This window comes from Xenopus tropicalis, chromosome 4 (genome assembly GCF_000004195.4).
Source record: "Xenopus tropicalis strain Nigerian chromosome 4, UCB_Xtro_10.0, whole genome shotgun sequence".
Taxonomy (NCBI): domain Eukaryota; kingdom Metazoa; phylum Chordata; class Amphibia; order Anura; family Pipidae; genus Xenopus; species Xenopus tropicalis.
In genome coordinates this window covers 102524508-102544614 of record NC_030680.2, presented here as the reverse complement: position 1 = coordinate 102544614, position 20107 = coordinate 102524508, and the positions used below count along the sequence as shown (strand labels likewise).

Below are 20107 nucleotides of genomic sequence, written 5' to 3'. Positions count from 1 at the left end.
ATGGCAAGCACAATAAATAGCAGATATCATCTGATTGGTTCAAAGAAAAATATTGTGACCTCTTTTAATGGGGGTTTCTCTATATAAAAAATATTTTGCAATAGGCAATTAATACACGTTGGGTTGAAAAACATGAAGTCACTGAATGGGCTCCGCCCACTTTCTCTAACCTTGGACCACAGTTATACAGTAAAAACCACTGTACAAAGTTTGGGGACCCTGGTTTTAATGGTGTCTGAATGGCAGCAACTTAAATTTCCCCACTGAAAGTCAACGACATCTGATTGGCGGTTGGTGGCTCCACCCCCTTTTTTCTAACCTGGAACTGCAGTTACCCAGTGACTAACTCTGCGAAGTTTAGGGGCCCTGGGATTAATAGTTAAAGAACGTAAGCAAATAAAATTTAAACCAATAAAAGTCAATAGGTGAATTGTGATTGGTGGTTGGTGGCTACGCCCACTTTTTCTAACCTTGAGTCGAAGTCACCCAGGGACAAACAGTGGGCACCCTTGCATAAATAGTTTGAGAATAACAGCATTTTAAATTTAAACCAATAAAATTCAATAGATGAAATCTGATTGGCTGTTAGTGGCCCAACCTACTTTTCCTATTTTTGAACTGCAGTCCCCCAGTGACCAACTTTGCAAATTTTGGGAACTCAGGCATAAAAATTGTGAGGCTGACAGCATTTTACACTTCACCATTGAAAGTAAATAGGTGAAATATTATTGGCTGTTGGTGGCAAATACCCAGTGACTAACTCTGGAAATTTTAACAACCCTGGAATTAATATTTAAATAATGTCATCAGTTTAAATATAAACCAATGAAATATAATGGGTGGAAATGAATTGGCTTGTTGGTGGCTCCTCCCACTTGTTTGGGAACCCTGACATAAATAGTGTGAGCAAAGCAACATTTTGAATATAAACAAAAAAAATTCAATAGGTGAAATCTGATTGGCTGTTGGTGGGTTGGCGCCCACTTTTTCAAAACTAAAACTGTAGTCCTCTAGTGACCAACTGTGAAAAGTTTGGGGACCCTGGGGTTATTACTGTGAGAATGGCAGCAGGCTGAATTTCCCCATTTAGAGTCAATAGGTAAAATCTGATTGGCTGTTGGTGGCTCCACCCACTTACAAAAATAAAAAAAACCTTAAATGCGTATTCACCTAGTGTCTGACTATGCAATGTTTGGGAACCCTGGCAACAAACCAATAAAAATCAATAGGTGAAATCTGATTTGGAGACCCTGGTGTTAATTTTGTGAGAATGGCAGCAGATTGAATTTCCCCATTGAAAGTCAGTAGGTAAACTCTGATTGGCTGTTGGTGGCTCCGCCCACTTTTTCTTACCTTGAACCACAGTTACCTGGTGCCTAACTCTGCAAAGTTTGGGGACCCCGGTGTTATTACTGTGAGAATGGCAGCAGGTTGTATTTCTGCCAAGTCAATAGGTAAAATCTGATTGGCTGTTCACATCTCCGCCCACTTTTGGGCATCCAACAATCATCATATTTTCATTCAGGCTGAGCCCATGACGGTGTGATTCAAGTTTGGGGTTGTTGTCCCCTCGCACTTTGCGGTTTTTAAAAAAAAAACCTGAATGCATAGTCACCCAGTGACTGACTGTGCAAAGTTTGGAAAATCTGGCATCAAACCAATAAAAATCAATAGGTGAAATTTGATTGGCTGTTGGTGGCTCTGCCCACTTTTAAAAACTAAAACTGCAGTCCCCTAGTGACCAAGTGTAAAAAGTTTGGGGACCCCGGTGTTAATACTGTGAGAATGGCAGCAGGTTGGATTTCCGCCAAATTAATAGGTAAAATCTGATTGGCGGTTCACAGCTCCGCCCACTTTTGGGCATCCAATAATCATCCTATTTTCATTCAGCCTGAGCCCAGGACTATGTGATTCAAGTTTGGGGAGCGTAGCCTCAAAGCATTAAAGTCAATGATTAAAATTTGATTGGCTGTTGTTGGCCCCTCCCACTTTGGGGTCATCCAACAAATGTTGCTGCTTCATTTGGGGTGACCCCATGATTATGTTATTCAAGTTTGGGGGGTGTAGCTTCAAAGCTGTAAGTGTGGCAGCAGTTTGAAAATCTTCCCTGTCAAAGTCAATGGGAAAATTGGGGTGTTCGGAGGGGCGCCACAAAAAGACGGGGGGCGGATCGCTTAGAAAAGCACAAGCAACCTGCTCCACTATAGGGCGAAGAAGTGTGGGGAGTTTGGGTGCTGTACCCCTAAAACTGTAGGAGGAGTAACGTTTAGAAAATGGGGGGCGCTAAGAAGAAGAAGAAGAAGCGGAAGAATAAGCTAAAGTCGAAGAACAGTCTGTTGGGGTTTTCAACCCAACATAATTTCACATATGGAGCACATAACACCGCGCATGATGTGCCGACGTGTATAATGCAGATTGTGTCCTATCTCACACGATTTTTAATTGGGATTTTATTACAGATGTATATAGGGGTTTTTTATTTTACATAAATAAAGGTTAAGTTTTAATTATTAATTTTTCCTACCATTTTTGGAGGGTTAACTTACTTGATTATTAATAGGGGAAATGGTGCAGCTAATTGAAGTCTAATGGGGAACATCTGTTGGGATGTTTCCCTGATCTGTTTTCTTTTGTTAAGAACATGGTCTACTCATAGGGATTTTGTTAATGAGACATAAATGATATCACTTTACAAGTTAAGACACCAGTCTGTTTTTGTTTTGTTTTTTTACCTTTTCACTCTTATTAGATTAATACATATCTATTCAGTATGCTCCATGCTTATAGTTTTTTTTTATATATGAATTTGTCTTAAGAATCTTCCCCTACTATTTGCTCATTTAATACAGGGTTTTACCCCCATATGCAATAAAAGACACTAAGGGGCACATTTACTAAGCAATTATGAGATAAAGTCGGGTTTTTCTTACTTACCGAGGTTTACAAGTGGGTTTTCACCAGAACTCAATTTTTTCGTTATTATTCCCAGAAAACTTTGAGTTTTTCGAAATTAACTCCCATAATTTGCGATTTATTAATGTTTAATTAACTTTTTTTGTAAAATAAAAATTTGCCAGGTTTGATCTGTTGAGTACCATTGAGTCTTATGGAGGCTTAGAATAGCAGAGGAATAGAATAGTCTGACCAAATAGTCAATTAATCCCCTCATTGTTTTCAATTTCACCCAGCTTCAAAGTGGAACTTAATCCCCCTCATTGTTTTTAGTTTCACACCTTTCAAGGGAAAGTTGATCGCATTATTGTTTTTAGTTTTACCCAATTTCAACTGAAACTTAAACACATTATTGTTTTCCAAGAATGAGTGCCAATGCACCTAAAATGACTGCTGGAGCAATTTCTGTTTGAGAAAAATGAAAAGGGTTCATGGAAACTAATGTCTGTTTAAACTCAAATTTTTGAGTTTTGACAGTGCTTTCAACTCGAAAAATTCAGAATTTTCAGGATGTAAACTTGAAATTTTCATACGAATGATTTAAGCATTATCGTGATAATTAAGCTTCCCAAAAATCTGATTTTAGTAAATGTTCCCCTTAGTTTGCCCAGGAGCAGTAACCAATAGCATCCAATAAGATGTTTGCATATAAACAGGTGACCAGTAAATACGTTTTGTTGATTGGCTGCTTTTGGTACTACTCCTGGGCAAATTTAGGGACAGATTTACTTAAACTCTAACATTTCTCATATTTCTCAACTAAACTTAATGTCTGAGATTTACAAAAAAATATCTGTACTCAAAAAGTCTGTGCAGGTAAAAGTCACCAAAACTGCGACTTTTTCATATTGTCGTCCCGAAAACTTTTAGCTGGCAAATTGTCGGATTCAAATTTGTAACCATTAAGATGTATAGTAAATTTTAGTTTTAAAAGTCACAGCGTTTTTTTTCCCTTTTTAGCGCTAACAATCCAAGACTTGAAAATTAATCTGATGGTTAGTATATGGCCCCCTTAGTGTCTTTTATTACATAAACCCAAAAGGGACGAATAATTTGCATGCAGTTAATAAGATCATTCTAATAAAAGCGATGACTGTAAAGTTTTGATGATCAAAACACTATAAACAGTCAAGTAGTAGGTAACCCTAAAAATGTCTTCATTAATACATATATAAATATATATATATAAATATATATATAGAGTAGCTGTAGAGAGAGTCCGCACTCACAGGTCTTAAGAAAATATAGAAGTTTTATTCAAATCAACATCTAACGTTTCGGCTGCATCCACAGCCTTTCTCAAAGAAAGAAGCTGTGGATGCAGCCGAAACGTTAGATGTTGATTTGAATAAAACTTCTATATTTTCTTAAGACTTGTGAGTGCGGACTCTCTCTACAGCTACTCCATCTATTATTTTGGGACTGCACCCAGGCTCCCTTGGACCTACTTATACGTGAGTGCCTGTCTTCTTGCAACATAAATATATATATATATATATATAGAACAGAAGGAGCACACCCCACAAACAACCAAATGCCATAGGTGCTGGCTAAAGTTATTAATAAAGGGACAGAATGACGCACACACAGGGACTTCAAGAAAAAAACAAAAAAGTTTATTAATCAATAAATTAAGGATTAATAAACTTTTTTGTTTTTTTCTTGAAGTCCCTGTGTGTGCGGCATTCTGTCCTTATATATATATATATATTTATTATAAAGGTATAAATGAAGGAACCAATCCAAGGAACTCTAATCTTTTTCTGTTTAAGCACATTTTTAGGTCCAGAAAAGCTTGCAACATGTATCCTAATGGCAAAAAATCAATTACAAAGTGAAATTAAAATCATAATAGGGAGTCTCAGATTAAACTTTGGACATTGCAAGAACACCCTGGAGAAAATCCACTTTAGCCTCTTGGTCTATGTACAGGTTCATCTGAACAGCTGAAATTCCCAGCAGAAACATGGACGCCACTGCTATATCTGATGTTTCTTTTCTGTCAGTTGATGTGATAAATGCAAATGATGTCTGGCTTACTCCCAGACACTGGTTTACACTTGGCCCACTGTCCAGTAATGGAAAATGTCCAACATCAGAAGCCAAAGTAAAGATTCAGTTATAGCAGCCTTGGCAACAGAACAATCCAACTGTGCTACTGGGCAAGCATTACAACACTTGTCTAAACGGCAAATGTATTCAAATCATCATTTCTTTTAAAATGATGACTCTGACAGTTTCTTCTGTATAGCTGTCGGTTGATTTACAAGCAAATTATATTACATGCATAACAAGAAAACTGACCTCATACTGCATGGGAAACAAAAATAGCAATGTATTTTCCACATAGAAGTGAAAGAATTCTGCATGATTGCTAGCATTCAAAACCACTTTCAAGCTTTTATAGGTACAAACATCATATCACATCACAGACTTCTACATGAGTATTTACTTATACTACTTATGTGTCTGCTTTCAGCATACCAGGATATTACAAAGGCATCTCATTCAATATCCATGGCTTTTTTGGCTTCTTTTGCTTTTGCACACTTTTGTACATCACACATCACTTTTGTACATCACTTTTGTACATCACTTTTGTACATCATTTTTGCACACATGCATATACACACATTTACACAATTTGTGCACATATGCATACACAAACACACACATGCATTTTTTTTTTTAGCTTATTATTTTATCATTTTCTCTTTTGTTTTTCCCCTTATTTTGCAGCTTGCCTATTGGATCAGGTATTCTGACCACTAACCATGTGGTCAAATCAAATATTTTGTTATTTTATTGATTTGGCAAATTGTGTTTTTGTGATTGTATTGGAGTTTTATGACAGCATTTTTTTGCCTAGCTTTGGCATTTGGTAGTTTGGTGTATTTGCAAGTTTTTCGCTAATTCTTTTGATGCACAACTCATTTTTTGCTGTTTCGCAAATATTTTCAACATTTTGCAAATTTTTCTGCAAAGAGAAACGAGACAGATTTGCTCATCTTTACTTATTTTGAATTTGTAAGAATGTGTACTTTCCAAAAATATAAGGTTTTCTGGGGGTCTCTATAGAGTTAGGGGGTCTTATAGCACACACTGCACTGATGGGGTTTCTGTTTGCAGAAGCCAAGTTAGCAGGTGAGAAAATCTATATGTACCAAATTTTCATTTGGTGCCTTGTACATGTCATATACTTTGTTATATCTATGCTTATTGGGCATTAAACTGTTTAGCAGACCTCTGCCGTTCACATTTAGGATGAGTTTCTTTTGTATGTAAAAAATTGTCAGATAAATGTGTCAAATTGCAACATTTTTAGGTGATTATAACAAAAAAAAGGGGGACGTTGTGCTCGCCGCTAAATTTTAAACCATTAGGCTTGAGGCTGTGACCACAAAATTCATATAGGCAACGACAAGAGGTCCTCTGCACTCACCCATTATCAATATATATAGGACATTAAGACATTCTGTGCATTAAGCTACCAAGATATGCCCTCCCCTTTAAGCAAACAGGGATTGTTTGTCCATGTATTGCAATATATTCAAGCTGGCCAACTACATCAAAGTCATCCCCAGTCTGGCCAGTCCTACACTCACTTTTATCTGATTCATTAAGAATTCTACTGCTTTAATATACTTTAAAGAAAGGGTGGTACATTTAGGGGATTTTCACAAATGCTATCAAAACAGCTAACTTTAGGAAAGCTTTGACATTTATTGTAAAAAGATGTGTTTACCTATTTTGAATTCATCAGTTCTAAAAATATATGGGTTTTTGAACATTTCTGTACAGTTAGGGGTCTTACAGCATATAATACACTGTCAGTGGGCTCTGTTTGCAAAAGCTTGAGTTGGCAGGCGAGAAAATTCATATGCACATTTTTCATTTGAGGTCTGTACATGCTTTATACTTTGGTGCATCTATGCAAATGAGGCAAATTGCAACATTTATAGGCGATTTTCAAAACAGCAATCAAAACTGCTAATTTAGGAAAGTTTTGCCATCGGGTAGTTTTGGGTAGAAAGAACTATTTACACATTTTGGGTTTGTCTGAATATATACTTTTAAAAAATATATCGTTTTTAGGGGTCACCTTACTACTTTGCAGCTTTTACCATACATAAAACTGGCCATGTGTTTATGAATTAGGTAAATGTAAGCCAGGAAATTTGTGTGCAAAAGGTATATTTTGGCAGTCTCTTAGTGCCATGTACTTTGATAAACCTTTGTAGAGTGGGCCTCAAACTGTTCAGTAGACCCCTGGAGTTTATATTTAGGGTATTTTATCTTGGTACTTAATGATATGTGGGAGATAAGATGCTGCAAAGTTGAAGCTTTGAGGGGATTTTTGTAAGTGTCGGCAAAATCGGCAATTTAGGAAAGTTTTGTAACTTGGTACTTTGAAGTAGAAAGACATGGGTACCCATTTTGGATTTGGAGGAATATGTAATTTCCGAAAATATATGGCTTTCTGCAGTGAGTATTTTTTTTGTAGTTTTGTTCCACATAAAATGTGGTAACGTAAAAGTGTGTGTGCAGGAGCTAAAATGACAAAAATAATAGAACATATGGGGGTATTTCTTGAAATCTAAAGTATGCAGGTTTCTGGGGCAGTGCTTTGAAAAAATTGGTGTACTGCTGAGAGTTTTTGACCTATACAAGTGAGAAATTTCCATAAAACTATATTTGTTTGGTATTGGTGCATTCAGAAGACCTGGGGCTTTCCAATCAGTTGTATTTTGGTGCATAAAATAATTTATGTTTCTGATATATCTGTTTATATTAAGTAAAATATAATTTATTTTTTTATTTTTTAGACATTGTTACAGAAGTGGAATTACATAAATTAAACAAAAATTCTAGCATATTTTGAAAGCTTAGATTGTCCTGAAAAAATTATATATCATTTCCCTGGGTAAACTAAAAGTCTCTGCAAAGAAAGGCCCCTAAAGTGAAAGAGCACAAATGTTTGGCAATAAAAGTTCCAGAAGCGCCAAATCAGCTGGAAGTGAGAGTTAAAAGGACTTTGCACTGTTAATTCCCTAATTCAAGAATAGTAACAATTACTGCTTGCTTAAGTGCAAACAATCTGAGACAATTCACAGCTGTTTTAACCACAATGCAGGATTGTTCCAAGCATTCTAATCCAACAGTGTTTGAACAAAAAAAATGTTAATATAATGACAAAACTGCCACTAGTTGTGTCTCTGTCAGTTTGGGCAAGTGATTTGATTGGGGTACAGTATAGGGCACTGCCTTGTTTTTTAGTCTGAAAAGCAGTCTAACAAATATACTGGCAACACACAATTATAAAGGAGCAGAAATATTTAATCAAATGGTATTCGTGGCATTCCTTCTCAATGGATGTGTTTTCTTATGCCAATGCATTAGGGTCAGTGGTTGTTTTTTCCCCTCATTTTTTCTCGCTGCAAATCCATTAGAATAAAAGGCAATTTTGTTTTTTGCAAAACAAAATGCACAAAATTTCACGAAAATGTTTTTTTGCTACTGGCAAAAAATACATATTTTGCTGCAAATCTGTATCAGGCAAAAGAAAATCATTTTTAACATTCACCCTGTATACTGAGAGGCACCTTTGGACTTATAGCCTACATGCCATAACTTTCTAGCGCACATTTCTATCAGTCTACAATAAAGAAAAAAGTCATACTGAACAGTTTATATTTTGGGGATAAAAAGCATTTTCACGATTGGGAAAGGGCATTGCGGCTTGGTTGGAGGTGCACAGAGAATCATCATGTCGGCTGGACTACTTGCTAAACCTCAGATGAGAGGCCTTCTGGCTAAACGCCTCCGGTTCCATATTATTGGTGCTTTCGCTGTCTCTCTTGGGGTTGTTGCTTTGTATAAGTTTGGAGTGGCAGAGCCAAGGAAGAGGGCGTACGCTGACTACTATAAGAACTTCGATTCAATGAAGGAGTATGAAGCCATGAGGGAAGCAGGTGTATTCCAAAGCGTCCGATCAAAAGGCCAATAGAGTGCAGCCATTAGCAGGAGGAGGATGCAGAATTTGCTTCGGAATATTCCTAAATGGACACTTTGCTGGACATACTGAATGCCTCTACGATGTTTTACTATTCTGTGTAAATGTGCTTAAATATACATATGAAAAACAAAAAAAAAAAGCATTTTCACAGTATTACAGTAAAGAGTTGTCCCTGATGCAGTAACAGATGTAGAAAGATGTAGAAAGTAAATAGTATTTTGAAAATGTGGTCAACCAAACAATCATTAGGAATTGACATAATCCCCCTGTGCGCCATTGATTTCAATATGTATGTGCCCTTTTATTTGGTATACGACAAAATGATAGGATGCTATGAAAAATAGTTATAATTAACTCTTGCATTGAATGTCCTTGTAAAAGGAACTGTTTGTTGTAATAATAAAACTGGTTATATAGGCTGTGCAAAATATACAATGTTTTCAATATAGTTAGGCAAAAATGTAATCTATAAAGGCTGGAATGAGTAGATGTCCTTTGCAGCTCTCCAACCTGTTTGTAAGTCAGTGAATAGAAGGGTGGCCACATGGGACATAACTTTTCATTTCCTTTTGATCCTGGCCCACATGCTCGACAAACTAACTGAACAGTCATGGCCCATGTAGCCCCCCTTTAAAGTCATTGACTCTCTAACAGGTTAGAGAAATGCACAGGAGGAAGTGGTGTTCTGGCTATTATGTGAGATATCTGCCCACTCCAGCGTTTAGAGATTATTTTTGGCCAATTGTATTGAAAACATTTTTTTTTTTTTTTTTTGCAAAGCCTATCTTTAACCTAGTTCAATTTGTTGCAATAAATCATTTCTTTAAGGCATTTTACTAGTTTCATGACCTGTTCCAGTACATTTTCTTTTTGTGTGTATTTCAAAAATTCATAGTGAAGTGTTTTGGAAAAGGGTATGCATGTCCAGTTCATTACAATTGTATTAATTATATACAAGGTGAGACATGCTGTGGGCCTTTGTCCACACTCCTACTGGAAAACTCTCTAGCTAAATTATACATTGCAACTCTTCTTTACATATATTTTTCAGTTGTTAAGAGAATGATACTGACATCTGATATTAGCATAGCACTGTACTCAAAAACAGAGCTACAATGTAATAATTCATACTGCTGTTGTAATGTAGCAGAAACTGGTAATTTCAATTCAATGGGATTTTTCATTTGTTATTGTCAAATCCAGATCTTGGCTAGACCTACAAATTCAAATGAAAAGGAGCTTGTGGGAGGCTGGTTCTTGTTCCCCAGGCCATGCTGACCAGAAGTTCATTCTGAATTGAATCTCCCTACTCTATAAATATTAATGCTCCTGTACAAAGGAGGAGAGACACAGCCATTATATAGATGCATCGTGAGTGAGAACAATTCCTGTATATGTAGCAAATAGAAACAGACACGGGACTGTAAGCATTTTATTTTATGAAGTACCTTTTTATAATGACAGTGTTAATTTAGCTTCCTGCTGTGCTGTACATGAGTTAAGTTGCTTAGTTGTTTCTTATTCCATATATCTATGCAAAATAGCATTTTAATTACCACATTTAATATTCAATTTTTGTTTCTCCTTTCATTTTTCCCATCCTCTCCACTAACTGCAGCCACTTATTACTAGCTAGGATTACTCCCTGATCTCTGCGGCAGGTGTCTGTATTCCATTTATTTCCTTCTCTTTTATAAGTATCATTTCTTTATTATAAAGTCTGTCATCTTTGTTTTTTTTTTTTTTAATTAATCAGCATTTCCTGGGGGTTTTGTGTAGCAATATATTTGAAATATGCATTCATTCTAACATACGTGACCATAATGATTAAAAAGAGGATAAAAATCAATGAAGGAATTAAAAAAAAATATATATATATATAAAAATGCAAACGGAGATTTTTTTTTTTTTTAATTATACTTAGGAATGGTTGCTTTGTTTCTGTTAGATGCTTATTGCTTAAAAAAAGATCTCCCAGGCATCAACCCTTGCTTTCTTTACACAAAGTATTATCCCCTTGTAAAATATAAAATACGTACCCCTTCTGACAGATTGTCACAATAACAGGTGCCAAAGCCAAGGAACTGTCATAATAAAAGTGTTAAAAGTCTTACCACATGGACACAATTCAAAAAACATAGCTGATTATTGCAAAAATGCATTCTATGAACTGGTATTTGTATCTTTACAAAATAATACTTACTTTCTGATAAGGGTTGCCATATATTAATTACTTGGGCAGTTCTTTAACATAGGTGAATACACCTTAAGCTTAAGGGTGGCCTTTCTTATTCGTGAGACACAGTCAAATTTAAAAAGTCTTGGAGAGCAACACAAGCACCAGAAAAGTTCATGGAGGTGCCAAATAAGGGCTAAGATTGGCTATTAGGTAACCTCTATGCAAACCATCTGCTTACAGGAGGCTTTACTAGGTAGTAAATCTTGTTTTTATTCAACCAAAACTTGCCACCAAGTCAGGAATTCAAAAATAACTACCTGGTTTGGGGGCACTGACAGCATCATGCAAGGGGTTGGTAAGCAACGTGTTGCTCACAGGCCACTGGTTGGGGATCACTGCCTTAAGCCTATATTAATACACATCTCAATAAGTAGTGTTCAATTCCCAAATTGCCTTCATTGAAAGACATCAGCTCATTCAACTTAGTGGACTCTAACAGAAGATTTGTCCCTGTACTAATCCTCTTACCAAAGTAATATTCGCTGTAGCACCTTTTCTAATGGTGGTCTACCACCTGAATTGCTGTTATGGTTTATCAGGTTCATCATGGGCAGTTCCTTAGAGCTTGACTTCCAAAATAATGCTTTGGGTCTTTTAAGAGCTGCTGTGTCCTTGCTTAATCTTGGGCACCAAGGTTTAGCTCTACCCTTGTCCTTCCCATTTTGATTACCTAGCATAGTGATAACCGGTTGGGTAAAGTGGGCTAATTTTGAATTATAATACTAGTGTATAAATATATTTACATAGCCATTTGCTGTCCTATTGTCATGCAATGTATCCCAGAACTAATACCAAGATTCTGGTGTGAGCTCCACCTATAACAGCAGCCTTTCACTTTGGGAGGAGCCCTCTGCTTCTCAGATGCCACCAGGACTTAATGAGAGAGAACCAAGGTTCAGGCAGCAAGTGCCAAAGTCAGAAATCAGGCAGAGGTCGTACACAGGAATCAGACAGAAAACATACCTAAGAGCTAGAGATGTAGCGAACTGTTCGCCGGAGAACTAATTCACACGAAAATCGGGTGTTTGCAAGTTCGCAAGATCGCAAACTTTTAGCGAAGTTCGCAATTTTGGGTTCGCCTTAGCTGGAGCCAAATTTTGACCTCTCACCCCAGAGCCAGCAGATACATGGCAGCCAATCAGGCAGCTCTCCCTCCTGGACCACCCCCACCCCCTTCCATATATAAACCGAAGCCCAGCAGCCATTTTACATTCTGCCTGTGTGTGCTTGATGAGTTAGCATAGGGAGAGAGCTGTGCAGGGGTTTGAGGGACAGTTTAGGTAGCTTTTCTGACTAGTAATCTACTTTCTACTGCTCTGTATGTAGCTGCTGGGGACAGCTCTCCTGCTGATCTCATCTGCTGTAACCCAATACGTTACACATAGTAGTGACATTGCATTGCAATAAAATCACCTGAGCAATGTTTTTCCACCAGCAATAATATATTCCGTATCCAGTACTGCGGTGTTTTGTCTTTGCGTGTGAACCGGCTGTAACCTTTACACGACTTGATTGGCATGTAGACGCCGGACGTTTTAAAGCAGTTTATTACACAAGTTTAGAAATGTAGTGTGATTTCTGCCCTTTACAGCACAAAACGCAACTCTGTGTCAACAACGTATTTTTCAGATAAATTTTTGCCCTTGATCCCCCTCCTGCATGTCACTGTCCAGGTCGTGGCACCCTTTAAACAACTTTAAAATCAGTTTTCTGGCCAGAAATGGCTTTTCTAGGTTTTAAAGTTCGCCTTCCCATTGAAGTCTATGAGGTTCGCAAAGTTCGCAAAAGTTCGCACTTTTTGGCGGAAGTTCGCGAACTTTTTTGTGAGGTTCGCTACATCTCTACTAAGAGCAATACAAAACAGAACCTATGTTGGCCAGTGAAAAATAACACAAAAAGTTAGGTCATTGCATGGCATCAAGTTTGCATCAAAAAAAGAATGCACATGTTAAAAGAAAAGGAACCACGCACTCCAGAGTTGGGTAAGGAAAATTTTAAGCATTTCATAATCTAATTAGGAAGGTCTATTAGGAATTAGGAAGTAAACTACTTCAGTACAGAAATTATTATTGTTATTTTTAATTAACATATTTATAAAATATAATATAATAATAATATAAATATAAATGTGTGTATAGATTAAACATACAGATAACATACAAGAAGAAAAAAAACACCAATTCAAATAGAAAAAATGCCCAAAAGAGCTGAAATGCATAGCCAGTAAATTCTCTCCTCCATCCCCAGCAGGATACCCCCTAGGTTATCTATATAATAAACCTAAATAGTTTTTATTGGAGAAAAAGGGGCAGTTTTACTGTCAGAAATATTTAATCTAACTAAGCCTGAAGGATAACTAAGGACAAATAAAATGGTCTTAAGAAATAACAAATGTACCTTTTATGTATCCGTTTGACCTAATTTTTCTGTCCATGAGTTATGGGGTGAATCCTATAGATTCATTGTTACAGCTTTCTTTCTTTTTCCCTACACTCCTTTACCGCATTTCATAAGATCTTCATTGTCAGCATCAGCCTACTAAATTCCAAGTAGACCTAATCAGGACATCAAGAGTATTCAGTATATAAAAGATTTAAGAGCACTCAGTGTTCAATTTTTCTTAACTGTTCATGACAATACTTTCATTCTTCTGCTCGTTTAAGAAGCCCCTTACAATATATGATTTGGGCCAAAAGTAGATGTTAGAGTAATCATCCTGAAAATTCAGCACAGTCAGCCCTGACAAACAGGTCAAGATGACAAGCAAATATACATTTTTACCTCAAATTGTTTTAAAGATATCACAGAGAATACTATTTCTTATAGTTATGCTATTTACAAGTACACACACTTTAAAAAGTAACTATTATTATGAGTAGTTTGAGAGGAAACTAAAAAAAATGTATGTAACATTGGCATCATGAATCTAGTTAACTAAATACAACACAAGTTGCAATACACAACATTGTTATCAAAACCTAAAATCAAACCATGCTGTAGAAAAAAATGTTTTTTCTTAAATAGAGAAAGCATACAGTCCTAATCTTAACTCGGTAATATCACTATAAATTAAATGTATGCAGAGCTGAGCTTTATGGAACTGATTTAAGTGACCTAATAAGAAGATGATCTTGTTACAGCAGTGGTGTGACATTAGCTCAAAAAGAAAGCAAAGAGTTTTATAGACTACTATGCGCTACCCTGACATACCACTGCCATCAGGCAGAAAACATTAATTGTCAATTTGCTCGTGTAATAGACCTTCTAAAACCCATAAACCATAACATTGTATATTTAGCAGTCAAGGGAACACAGAGATAGGTTAGAGATAGGATTTTCAAGTCATTTTAATTAGGATATAGAACAAGATGTTGGTGCCATTTTAAGATATAAGTTAATTCTTCCATAAGTTCAATCTTCATTTGTGAAAGATAGCTACTCTTTTCTAAGGGGGTTGGAAATATAATGGGCTTTACAACTCATTCTACCAGTTGATTCTTCTTTCTAGGTTTCTCAAAAACTACCCACCTCTTAGAACACTACTTAGCATGCTTCCTAACATATCCTTGGTCTTTCTACACCCTTCTCCTCAGAAATAATATACTATATCATCACTTTATTTTCATCCCCATTCTGAGCTCTAAAAGTGATAAAATAGGCAAATTATCGGTAGGAAATACAGTAGGGGATGGAGCTCCAATATTGAAAGCTGTTAGGTTCAGCAGACAGAATGGCACCACTGCCACTATAGCAAGCCTACTATTAAAATTACAGAATAACTTAACCCTTCATATATCACATGTGGCACTAAATCGCCTATACAAAATGTTATACATATACAAGATAACTAGGAATAATATACAAGCTGATGACAACCCCTCTCTCACTTCCCTTATTAATCTATGGAAAATGCAGTGCCTGAAGCATATGTAATGTAGCAGTGACAGGTAGACCTTACTTGACCATTTCTGATCAGACGTCCACTGGTTGTCGGCTTGAATGCTTTGGGCACAATTATTTAATTGCTTCCTGTTGGCAGCAGTGGTGTGACATAGCCCAAAGACAGCAAACTGTTTTATAGACAACTATGCACTATCCTGACATACCAAACAACAACATAGCAATAGTTTGTTATAATAATATTAGCACGGTGGCACACACACAAATACTAGTCTCTGGAGCAAGAAGTGATATACGGATATGGGATCCTTTATCAGGAAAACAATCCTATTGGGTTTATTTAATATTTAAATTATTTTTAGAAGATCCAAATTAAGGAAAGATTTTTTTTTTTTTTTTTTAAAAACCCTGGTCCCGAACATTCTGTATACCTGGTCCCCATACCTGTATTGTATGTGATTTCCTTTACAATACAGTATATTGTTTTTATACAGCCAGCACACTGCTTAACTTGAGTTCATGTAACTGAAATTTGCATTTTTCGCAACGTTTTCTTTTACACATACATTTTCAAGTTTTATTTGTAATATATTGTCTTGTATACTTGAAAGTGTGAAGTATTGCAAATCCACCCAATGCAAAATATCTCAAAACCTGATTCTGATCTGATCTTTCTAGTTGCAAATGTAAATCACTGAACAGTGGAATTTTCACTCTGAAAATACCTAAGAGCTGCACTGTGCATTTTCACAAATACTTTGCCCCATCTGTTCTTAACTTGGGATACACTTCTGGGAATGATGAGCTCCACAGCTGGGATGATGTGCACTCTATCTTATACAATAAAAGCTAATGCAGCTGCATTTTAATCACCGTTTTGCAAATCTTTGCAAAGTTTCACAAATTTTTCAGCGAAGCGAAATGGGACAGATTTGCTCATCACTATTGCAGGTGTATTGTCCGTGAGAAATGTTGCAACTAAGATTTTGTACTGTGATTTGTAAATAAAACTCACATACAGAAGGGAGTGCTGATACACTGAGGTATGGGATCCCATATTCAAAAACCTGTTATCCAGAAAGCTCAGCATTATGGGAGGGCCATTTACCACAGTCCATTTTAAGCAAAAATTCTAATTTTTTAGAAAGATTTTCTTTTTGTATGTAATATTAAAACAGTACCTTACTTAATCCTAACTAAGCTGCACGAATCCATATTGTTGGCAACACAACAATTTTGTTTTTTTTTTTAATTATGCATCCCTTAAGATGCCTTTTCCAGAAAGCCCCAGGTCCCATGAACTCCAGATAAAAGATCCTATATCTGCACAAAATAACTTGGAAGATAATGGGGAATGTGTGAGCCAGTTCAAATGGCCTCTTACACATGGGCATCTCTGCCCTACTCTCCTGCGGTGGATCTTTCAAGCATTCCAACACAGGGTAACACATGTGCAAGAGGCCATAGGAAGCTTCTTTCCCAGGAAGTAGGAAACAGGAAGTGAATTTAAAAAAAAAAAAAAAGTGAGGAAAAATAAATTCTTATCATTTCTGATGTGAATAAAGCCACAACAACAGCAAGAAGCAAAGGGACCAGTATTCCCTCATGTCAGAGGAATGAACTTCTCTTTGGTTGGTGTACATGTTATATGCTGTCAAACTTACTTTGTTAAAAAAAGAAAATCCAGTGTGGCCATCTTTTGCTTTGGAAAGATTGTTGCTACTTCTACCTTTTATGTAAATTCCCACAGTATATATGGGTGAATATTGTTACAAAACTCTAGACCCCCAAATATATTGTGCTAGAAAAAAAAGGAAAAATATGCCTTTATTCTGCGTGAAAAAGTCACCTGACCAAAGGTGGCACACTGGCCCCTGGGCTCAAGGCGAGTGACTGTAGTCACTTGGGACCAAAGGTGGCACACTGGCCCCTGGGCTCAAGGCGAGTGGGACCAAAGGTGACACTCTGGACTCTGGGTTCAGGCAAGTGACTGTACTCACTGGAGGTGCCTAACAAATCTATGCAGATTGTTAAATGTGTGACCCATGCCTCTATATAAAATAAAGGCGCCATACATCCAGCTTGCTATATTTTATTATCTATTTTTGTAATGGAAAACTGAAGGGCACAGCTTTTGTACTTTATTCTATAAATCTCTTCTTTTCTTTCTTATGTAATGCTGAATTTCTAATTTATCTAACACTGAGATGTGAATCAATACACTTACAAACCTGTGTTTACAAAGCTGCATGTCCTATTTTAATGCATACTTCAGTTTTGTCAAATAAATAGAAAGCCCTTTAGTACATGTGGCCAATGTGAATGTCGTATTGATTTGTCAAGGCAAAGTGCATCTGCAGAACTAGCTCCTTGGGCTTATCTAAAAATAACATTGCTCATTACAATTGATTATTGTGTTGTAAGAAAATGTTATCAGTCCTAGCTTTACACTGTAAGTGCAGTTCTGTTGGATGTTGGAATTTGTAAAACATATATACTGCATAGGTTTTCAATTTGCATTTAACTCTTATCACTGCTGCTGATACACATTTTAATTTAAGATGGTTTTGCTTTCTATTATTATTCACACATTTCTCACTGAAATGTAAAATGTTTGTTAGACAGACCTTATTAGTAACTGAGGGATTTTCTGCAAAGCACACGTTGGATTTAATTTTCCTTTTTAAGAAAAGTAATTTACAACAGCTCCAGTAAATCACAATTTTCAACAAGGCGGCTGTATCGGATGAAAAACAAAGCTGCTATAACAAGCTTAAATCACAGAATGTTCATTCAGCACATGGTAAATGTTAGACACAAAGAAATGAGTGGCAAATATAAAAACCCTGTAAACCTGTAAAGCAAATTTGAACCAATAGTTCCCCTTGACGTAGCCATTTGCCTGGCTGCAAATATCTTTCATGTGCTGTATAGGGGTAGTATTCCCCATTGTCCAACTTCAGTTCAATAAATATGGTGTTTGCTGAACATACTTTTAGCCTAGTTAATATAAAAACATGTATGTTTTTTGCTATTTCTTGAGCTAAACAGGACAAACAGACATTGAATCTACTTTGTTTGGCTCTTTCAAAAGTAAATTAATAGATTACCAGTATACAACCCTTTCCATTCACCCTTTATTGTGATAGTTTTGTCCATTATTGTGATGGTTTATCTGTGCATTGTTAGTGTATTTATCTAACCAATCATGGAATATATTTATGAAATAAAAGGCACTTAGTTTGCCCATGAGCAGTAACTGTTACTGCTCCTGAGCAAACGTGGTGCCTTTTATTACATATGGGGGTTTGAGTTTCCATATTAGCTTATGAAATACAGCAACCACCATTTTTTATGGTTAAAACAATAGACAAAAGGCATGTTCAGCCCAAGCCATATTCACTGAATTTATGCTGAACAAAGGTATACTTTAAACCATAGACTAATTTCAGGAGAAATTATTTCTATAATGGAAACATATTACTGTGCTCATCTGAAAAGGGTTGGCACAAATGCACAAGTCGTAAAAGCCACCTTTCTGTAACTGCAATCTGCTTTCTAAATCTTGTGCCAGATTAAAATTTGGCACAAGATGCAGAGAACAACACTGACAGGCATAGGAGATCCCTGTGCTTACAGCTTGTCATAGGCAAGCAATAATTAGTGCTCCCTAATAACTTGCATCCCTTTGAGGTCTTGGCTTGCACATTGGGAATGATTATCATACTAAGAGCAAGCCAGGGGACAATATGCTGCATGCCATGTGCTGACCACTTCTGTTATATATACTCTACCTGGAAATATAAAAAGTGGCCAATCACCCACTGCATCATCTTGCTATTCCTTACCTCTGAACTTACTGTATATCCTCGTTCCATACTATCAAATAACCATTTAGCAATGGGAGACACATACTCTTAAGAGCTTCAAAGGGTGCTGAGCAAAGTGCAAACCTGATTGGTGTTGTGGGTTGAAAAAAGACCAGTGTCCATCAAGTTCAACCCATCCAAGTAAACCCAGCACACCTAACCCACACCTACCAATCTATACACTCACATACATAAACTATAAATACAACCACTAGTACTAACTGTAGATTTTAGTATCACAATAGCCTTGGATATTCTGATTGATCAAGAACTCATCCAGGCCCCTCTTAAAGGCATTAACAGAATCTGCCATTACCACATCACTAGGAAGGGCATTCCACAACCTCACTGCCCTCACCGTGAAAAACCACCTACGCTGCTTCAAATGGAAGCTTCAAATGGAAGCTCCGTTATGATGGATACATGCCAACCATGGGCAGTACACAGTATTGAAGAACTACTCAGAAGTACAAATGTTTTGCAATGCAGAACACAATGTGTTTAGATTGTCTATTACTTTAATTTCCTAGGCAACAGTGAGTAGTAGTAGTGGTGGTAGTAGTAGTAGCAGCAGCAGCAGCAGGTAGTAGATCAAATATATACAACTTTTATGCCACTTTTATATCTCAACATCTTAGCTTTGCACCATCTTTGCACCACTTATATAACATAGAACTAGGGATGCACCAAATACAGGAAACAGGTTTTTGCTGGATTTGGACTGGCCATCCAAACCAAATCCACACCCTTGAAGTCATACATACATTCTCTCCTCTCTATTTTGTCTCAAAAAGCTTGTGTTCTTTTATAATACAAAATATCTACCAGGTGCCTCTTCAGCACCTTATATTTTTGTAATGGTAGATGCACTAGACACATCCTATACCCTAACTTTCCCTGCTGACCCTAACACCTCATCTCATAGGTTATAATTTATTTTGCCAGACCCCTTGACTCTCATAAGCATATTACTATTGACTTAATAACACTGTTATCTCACTTCACCTTTAAGACCTTGAAAACGTTTCACCACTCATCCGAGTGGCTTCTTAAGTTCAAATGACTAGTAGGGGATTCCCCGGCATTTAAACCCTTGAGGGTAGTACAGACACAGACATCCAATCACAATAT

At 36.7% G+C, this 20107-nt stretch overlaps 2 protein-coding genes across 3 annotated transcripts in view; both read left to right on the top strand.

Moving 5' to 3' along the window:
- Nucleotides 1-20107, top strand: part of dpyd (dihydropyrimidine dehydrogenase) — a 412417-nt gene that overhangs the window by 161510 nt on the left and 230800 nt on the right. The window lies entirely within an intron of this gene.
- LOC100489195 (cytochrome c oxidase subunit 6C) lies at nucleotides 8672-9107 on the top strand. Its single transcript, XM_002933789.2, has one exon. The coding sequence runs from the start codon at nucleotides 8720-8722 to the stop codon at nucleotides 8957-8959; it is 240 nt and encodes a 79-aa protein (XP_002933835.1). The 5' UTR covers nucleotides 8672-8719; the 3' UTR covers nucleotides 8960-9107.

Coding starts and splice junctions, on each gene's coding strand:
- LOC100489195 (XM_002933789.2), top strand. CDS start 8,720: ATGTCGGCTGGACTACTTGCTAAACCTCAGATGAGAGGCCTTCTGGCT.